Raw genomic sequence first — 8,170 nt, 5'->3', positions numbered from 1 at the left:
GACAAGGGATGGGTTGTGATTTAAGGAAGAAAGTAGGAACTATGAAAATAGATCATTTAGATCTGACTTTTATTTATTCAAGTCAGATATATTTATTATGTAACTATGTACTTCAATATCTTGAAAAATCAACTAAGTACACACAAAATAGTGAAAATGGTGACAATTAAAAGATTTTCAAACTCAAGTATTTTAGAACCAATCTATAAGGCCCAAAGAAATATGGATTTCTTGCAAATATTTAAAAATGCCTTTACAAAAATGCAAGAAGTGATTTTAGCTCAATAGCAAGTTAAAAATGTATAAATCTTACTATTTTACCCATGACATATTGATTCAGAAAAGCAACTGTAGAAATATTTTGACAATCCTCCTAAATCCTAAGAAATCACATATTACAGATTGTTGATGAAACAATTCAATTAAAAAACTCATTCCTTTTAGGATGTGAAATGAGAATAATTTTTTGAAGCAAGTGTTTTACTAGTTGCATATGTGAATAACAAACAGCTGGGAAAAAGCTTTTTCTTGGCTAGAGTCTTGACTCTTATTTTCAACAACTTCTATGTTAGGATCTACTTTCATACCAATGAAATGCAAGAAAAAAGAATGCTCTTTCCTTAAAGAGATGACACTATCAAGTCTGAGAACTAGTGAAAAGGTATGCAGTAAGAATCCTAAAATGGAAATGGTTTTAAGTCCTTTTGCTTGTAGAGTAGAGAATAACAACCAAAATCATAGACATCCAGCACACTCTTCATAGCAAAGTCTATCTGGAAAGGCCAAATAATAACTAACAAGATTAATTTTTTAAAATGGCTCAAGGACTTATGGGAACCAGCTTCCTCGTATTTGAGAAACAAAGTATGGTATGTGTATGCTTGGCGGTTTTAAAAAGATAAAAATTGCAACGTGGAGCAATGCATCTATAAAGGGACACCCAACTTGGGTTTTTGCCACTGATTGCAGAGAGTGGGAAACAACAGAAGTTGCTCTCTATGCAATCAATCTCAGAAAGTTGGAAATGTACTAAAAATCCTGATATGATAACTTAATCATCTGATTGCTCTAAATTGAATAATGCTCTTCTACTAAGGCATCTCAATAATCATGATAAAAAATAAGTCTCTTGGCTCAACTACTAAGAATCCTAAACACAATTATACTTTTAAATGGTTATGAATGGAAAAGATAGCCCAGATAAACGCCCACAGTGACTTCCAACTTTATCTTTAATTTATTCTGTGCTGATAATAAAATAGCTAACATTTATATAGTAAGGTTTGTAAAGCACTTTACATACATACACACACACACACACTATTTGTACATACCCTACATGTGTATATAAATGTATGTACATGTGTGAATGTAAACACACTCACAAAATCCTCTCAATTTACAAAAGGCAATGAACATCACTATATAAACAAGGAATTCATTAGTATAGGGTATTTAGTAGGAAAATTTAACAGATATTTCACAAAATAACTTCTGGGAAAAATCTTAAAAATAATTATGTTTTCACCCCATAATTATTCTTATATAAGATAACTGTAATTTGTGGGGAAAGTATTTTTGTAGATTTTGATATATTCTTAAGATTATTAACAAAACAAAATGGAATCCACTTAAACTAACGGGACTAACAAGTGGCTACTTAGGTATTTTTATGGATTTGAAAAATCTCAGTGAGTGTAGATTATTAAACCTGCTGGCTGACCTAAAAGGCACACTTTCTTTCTTGCTTATCCCTACCTAATTTCAGAATAATCAGTCTAGAAGAAGTCTTAATAGGCAGCCATTTTAAAAGCAAAGGATGAAAACTTAATTAGTGTGCCATTAAATGGCAATATGAAGACTATCCAAAAAAGAAAAGATTTAAATGAAAAAAAGTAGCAGATACCAGAGAACACCTTCTACAACTATGTAAATAAATAAAATTAAATTCTAAGAAAACAAATTAAAGCAATGGATGAGGTCGGTATTACCTTTGCTAAAGTAGAAAAGATAACTTTCTTTTAACAAAACATATATTATGAAAAAGTAAGATTATATTCTTTTCCTTAACAGTTTAGGGAAGCATATATCTGTGGCTTAGAAACCACCATTTTTGCTAGCTGTATTAAAAACAAAGTTGATTTATTAAAAGAAAAAAGAAAAGAAAACAATCTGGAGAAGGTAAATTTGACTTTTTGGTTGGTGATCATTTTTTTGTCCAGTAGTAGATATTTTCAGGGGAAAGACTCTTCATATTACATATCAGAGAATCACAGTCACAAGTAAGAAAGGGCTAGTGACTCTCTAGTACAACCTATACACAAAATGAAGCCCCACTATAATACAGGTAAAGGTTTGCTCAATTTCTGCTTGAAAAATCTTCAAGGAAGGGAAATTCAATTCACCACCTCTTGAGGCAACCTATACTCTTAAGAAGCGAGACAGAAAAGTGGAAAGGATACTGAGCTTGGAGGAAGAGGGTCTTGGTTCTTATTTTATTCTGCCACTGACTCCCTGAAAGAATGTGGGCAACTCAAGTCTTGGGGCCCATTTATGTAATTATAATGATGGAGCTGAATTAGACTAGTGAGGCCTGAAGATTTTTTTCAGGAGATCTACAAAGTCAAAAATATTTTCATATTACTAAGATATCATGTCTAATAAAATGGTCTTCTCTTTTCCAATTACATATTTGTGTGAAGCCATATTTTCTTCAAATACTTCAATTAAAGTCACATATCACAATAGACTGAATACTAAAGCAAATATGAGAATCCACTTGTTTTATTAAGCCAAAGATTAAAGAGGTTTATGAAAACATGAAACAATTCCACCCTACTCACTTTTTGTTGTTGTTTTAGAAAAGCTTTTTTTTAAAAAAATGTTAACATATAATGGGTTTACTCTAGTTATTTTTAAATGAATAAATATTTTAAAAATTTTACCAGTTTTAGTTTCTAATATAGTAAATATGAAAAGCTAGAACTCACATAACAAAAGCTCTCTGGACTTAATTTTTCAAAGTATAAGGGGTCTTTGAGAACTATTTGAGTAGATGAATAGTAAGGTCTATACAAGCTCCAAATCCACGATCCTATGATCACAAACTTAAGTTTACTGTCACATGAAAATGAACTCAATCTTATTGCTGCTATGTAGCACAGGGTCTGGTCTAAGATTGGGTGGCAAAACCGGAAAACTAGCTTCTTTCTGAAAAAAAGGGATAAAGAATCTTAAAACTTCAGGCAGATCTATTTAATATGACAACAACTCATCTAATAGTCTCAATTATTAAAAACATAGGCTTAGAGCAAGATAAAATAGCTTGGGATTGTGGATCACCCAGATAGCCTGGCTTATCAGAATGATACATGGTGTAACTATGTACCAGTAAGACAGCCACACAAAGTTCCAAGTAGTTATCCCTCTTGGAACATGTTTAAAAAATAACAGAAGAGCTCCTTCTCTGACCATTAGGAAATATGAAGTTTGATGTAATTCAGCACAAAATCTGCCATCTTATGAATTATCAAGGGCAAATTTATAGTAGTCAGGGTCAAAAGAATGCAACAAATTATCACACAGAAGCTCTGACTTTATAAATCTAGAAAAGGTTAGTGGGTCCCCAAAGACAAAGCATCCTGTTCTATTCTAACAGAGTCCAAAATATACAATAAAGCCTTCTGTAGGAAAATAGACTCATCTTTAGTTTCAAGGTTTTTCTTGATAAGATGGCCTTAAATAACAGCCTACTGTTCCTTTCATGAAACTATAAATGCAATGTGCATGCTCCTTGAGCTTGATTAAGGGCATTCCTTTGTGGTCTATGGGCCCCAGTTCAGCGCAGGGAATACTGACCTTCTCCCTCAGTGCCCTCAGAACGCTCCAGTTTTGTGTCTTTATGCTGTCCTTCAGCCACTTTCACAGCCACCGCTCGGCAAATTGCACCAAACTTTCGGTCCAAAGAACGAACTCCAGCCTCTCTGGTATACCTAGTAAAAGGAAGAAAACACTTCCCTTTAGAAAAACACAACCCACATGTTCTTAACTCAGTTTATGTCATCTACAAAAACGAAAAGTGGATCTCCAGGTCTACTTTAAAATAACAGGATGACATCAGAACTGATATTTATGTTTTTGGGTAGTGAGATGGTGCACTGGATAGAGAAATTGCTGGGCCTGAAGTCAGAAGGATCTGAGTTCAAATTTGACTCAGATACATTTATTAGCTATGTATAGCTAATACTTGACCTGTGTATGCCTCTTCAGTAAAATAGCAGCACCTTTCTTGTAGGGAAAGCAATGCAGCACAAGCTGCTAAATAAATGCTCATTTGCTCTCATATGCAAATCGATGTGGCCTTTGCTGTTTCTTGGGTAATGATTTTTTAAAATTCAAAGTCTTTTGTTAAAAACCTTTAAAAATATTTTCAAACATGTTTTTGGTAGGAATTTTTTTTCTTTAGTATACTATAGATTATCTTGTTTTATTATCTTTTATTTAGTCATTAATTCTACATTATCAAAGAAAATTTGGCCACATTAAAAACACTTTGGTTATTCCTTTGTAAATATTATGTTTAAAATTAATACCCTCCTTTGGCATTCAATGAAAAACCCCACAATATTTCTAGACTGGTTTCATGTTTACAAGAGATGCTACATGTGTCTCAAATGCTAATGGCTCAGTAAAACCACTCACAGAATTACTGAGCTTAAAAAGGGTTTTAAAGACTAACTTACCTAGTTGATTCTGATTTCAAATTTGAGCTGAATTTGGATAGGTACCTCAGAATTTAGTATAGATTTAGATGATAAAAAAAATTAGCGATGGAAGGAAATAGAAGGCATAGTTGGACAAATACCTTAGTCTTTGGGAAAGTAAAATTCAAAAAGTACAGGAAAAGTATGGTTCAAGCCATCAGCTAAAGATTTTAATGGAGAGTATAGTTCAACAGAGCAGGGAATACCCCAAAGTAAAACTAGGACTATAAAATCACAAATGATTCCAATGAAGAAGAAAAGACAAGTGCATTTCTAGTGAAGTCCAGTGTTAAAAGGATGGACGGGGACACACATGCATGCATACACACACACACACACACACACACACACACACGGAAGAAGTGATATATGACTAATGCTAAATATGAAAAAATGGTCACAAGAATAGTAATAGGAAGGCTGAGATCCAGAATGACCTAAAGAAAAGGATAAGGAAAAAAAAATTCAAAGCTAGATTTAGAGTGAGAATATACAAAGAATGGGCCTATCATTTTGGAAAAAAAATAGTGTAATATTAACAGATAACCGAAAGAAAGCAGAACTATACAAACTAGAAAGATTATACTAACCATCACTGGAAGATATGGAAATAATAGAATAATAAATTTAAATCTCAAAGGGACCTCATTTTATACAAGAGCAAACTGAGACACAGAAGAGAGTTGGTCACTTGCTCAGGTTGACCAAAGTAGTGAGTTAGTCTTGGAGTTGAGATTTCACTACTGTAACTTGTGTTCTCTTATCTCTCTTCTTCCTAGCTATCTCTGGTAGCCATTGATTTCAAATATGCAATGTTGGACAGATTCCTTAGGGAAGATCATACAAGGTGTGAGGGTTAGGTTTTGTTTTGTTTTTAATCCTTACTGGTGTAAGAAATATTAACTGTTGCAAGATGATAAATACATCTAAAAAATCTGGAACAAGGTTTGCAATAACATATTACTTCTTATTCAATATTTTTATCCATGATCTTGATGAAAACACAGAAAGGATAATCATATACTTAAAAATGGCACAGATTTGTGAAGGACAGCTAGTATGTTGAAGGACTGAATCTTTGATTTCCTAGGTACTAGAAACTCCTAGATAAGGAAACTCCCTCAACCATGGAAAGTCAGCCTCTTAAAGTTGGGGCTTAATTCAGGTCTGCCCGTCTGAAGTGGCCTTTCTTATATGGGGTTAAAAAAAAAAAAAGGCTAAATATATAAGTCTAAGATAGGGGTGAGAGCAGGGAACAGGAAAAGGAGAAGCCAGATTCAAAGCAGTTCTTGTTAACTACTAAATCAATATGAACCAAATAGTATGATGTGACTGCTTAACACACAAACACACAGAAACAAAAACACACAGAGAAACCAAATATTAGAGTAAATTTATACAAATGAAGCATTTGAAACAAGGGAAGCAATAGTCAGTCTGATTGTACTGTATTCTGGTTAGACCACATCTAAAATATCATGTTCATTTCTGAGTAATTCATTTTAAGGAGAGAATGACAGATTGGAGTTTGTTTGAGTAACTACGAAGAAACAATAAAATCTTCAAAAACCATGCTATATGAAGATGCTAAAAAGAGCAGGTGAGATATACTCTGGATGAAAAAAGACTGGATGCCATCATAGCCTCCAAAAAATACCTGAAGGTGCATCACATGGAAGATGGATAGATATCAGTATTTAAGAAGGCAGAACTAGAAGGATACATCTTTTTACTTCATATAAGGAAACATTTTCTAAAAATTACAGCTATCCAAAAAAAGAAATGCCTTGCATTCACATACACACACACATCCAAACTAAGTTTTTGTCACTGGCAGTTCTTAAGCAAGAGCTAGATGACTACTTCCTGGACACATTAAAATATTTAGAAAACTCAAATCCTACTACCCTATATAAGTTCTTACTGTGTGCAAGGGATTCAGTATGCCAAATGCTTGGGAATACAAAGAAAGGCAAAAAACCTAAAAAATAAAACACACAGTCTCTATCCTCAAGGAGCCTGTCAAGGAGACAACATGAAAATAACCCAGTATATTCTAAATCAAGTAATTTGTTTGATATCTCAAATGTATCCAAGGCAGCATATGTCTATATTTTGGGTTGGCTTTTTTGGGGAGGAAGAAGTTAAAAAGTATTGAAAGCAATTTCTAATGCATACAATATTGAATGATCGGAACTGGTACCCACATCAAAAAAACTAAGAAATGCCTTACAAATAATAGCTTCCTAGCTAGCTAGGGATACATTCAGATCTATCATCACTCTCTTAATGGAGACAAGGAAGCTGAAAGAAAGTAGCTACATGACTAGCTGAAAGAACCAAAGCATCCACTGGTACTCTCCAATACCACAGTACTATTGGAAGATTCTCATATGAAATATCTAGTTTCTCAGGGATGACAAATTCACAAAGCATTTTTACAAAACAGGGAATAAAAAAGGGAACTTCTAGCTCATGCTCAGTCTTACTGCTTCTTAAATGAGCTTGAATATATACTTTTAACATGAACTATAAAATATTTCCATTAATAGGGATGCTTTAGATGAAAAGGCAGTCTGAATAAAACCAAATTATTTGGAAAGCAAAAGATTCCAAAAGCAGAAAAAACTTTTCACATAATCTAAGATAGCAATTACTGGAAAAAAAGGCTGCAAGATGTGTGCCTGGCAGGTTGACACAGCTTGCTGGGTGATGCAATGGATCTGAAACAGTGAGCCAAGCAAGCAATAAGAGGCTACTGTCGATAGAAACTGTCTTTGGAGAGTTACATTTTCCATCCAAACAGGCAATCTATAAATCAGACTAAGGAATTCACTTCTCAGACAATTTAAGTACTGTTTGCCATAGACCTAAGCACCTGGCAACAAACTTTAAAAACAACCTCCTACCCTAGTCTAACACAAATTCCTAAGAGCAAAACTCTTGCAAGACTTTTTTCCCCTTTTTTTTCTTTATCTTCCCACTCCCTCTTCACAATTCTAATAAAATCTATGCATTATTTTAACCTTTCTTAAAAAGATTCTATAGCTTTCAAGAGAATAGGGAGGCAAATCAACTTCCTTATTAGAAGCTCCAAAGAATGATCCACATTCAATGATCGTGCTCCAGAAAGCATGGAACACAGTGATAGTTTTATTCAAGAATTAGGGTCCAATTTCCTCTATTGCAACTGTAGAATAAATGAAATCTTGTCATAAACTCTTAGCTGTGGAAGAATTCCCCTAAAAATTCTTCCAACAAATTTCTGCTTTATATTAAACACCATACAAGACAAACAGCTGATGAAACAGTTCTCTAGTTGTTACTCTGAAAGTGAGTAATGGAAGCTGTGGTTTTCTACTGAAATCATTTTTTCACACTCAAAAGAGTACAAATGAATATTGGTG

General features: G+C 33.6%; 1 protein-coding gene across 2 annotated transcripts in view; it reads right to left on the bottom strand.

Moving 5' to 3' along the window:
- Nucleotides 1–8,170, bottom strand: part of LONP2 (lon peptidase 2, peroxisomal) — a 115,616-nt gene that overhangs the window by 49,338 nt on the left and 58,108 nt on the right. For both annotated transcript variants that reach the window (XM_031954439.1, XM_031954441.1), the window contains exon 11: nucleotides 3,859–3,992. In XM_031954439.1, the coding sequence (XP_031810299.1) occupies nucleotides 3,859–3,992 (134 nt within the window). The remainder of the gene's footprint in view (nucleotides 1–3,858; nucleotides 3,993–8,170) is intronic.

Source organism: Sarcophilus harrisii, chromosome 2 (assembly GCF_902635505.1).
Source record: "Sarcophilus harrisii chromosome 2, mSarHar1.11, whole genome shotgun sequence".
In the NCBI taxonomy this organism is placed as follows: Eukaryota; Metazoa; Chordata; class Mammalia; order Dasyuromorphia; family Dasyuridae; genus Sarcophilus; species Sarcophilus harrisii.
The sequence above is the reverse complement of the archived record's forward strand: the minus strand, read 5'-3'. Positions and strand labels throughout refer to the sequence as shown.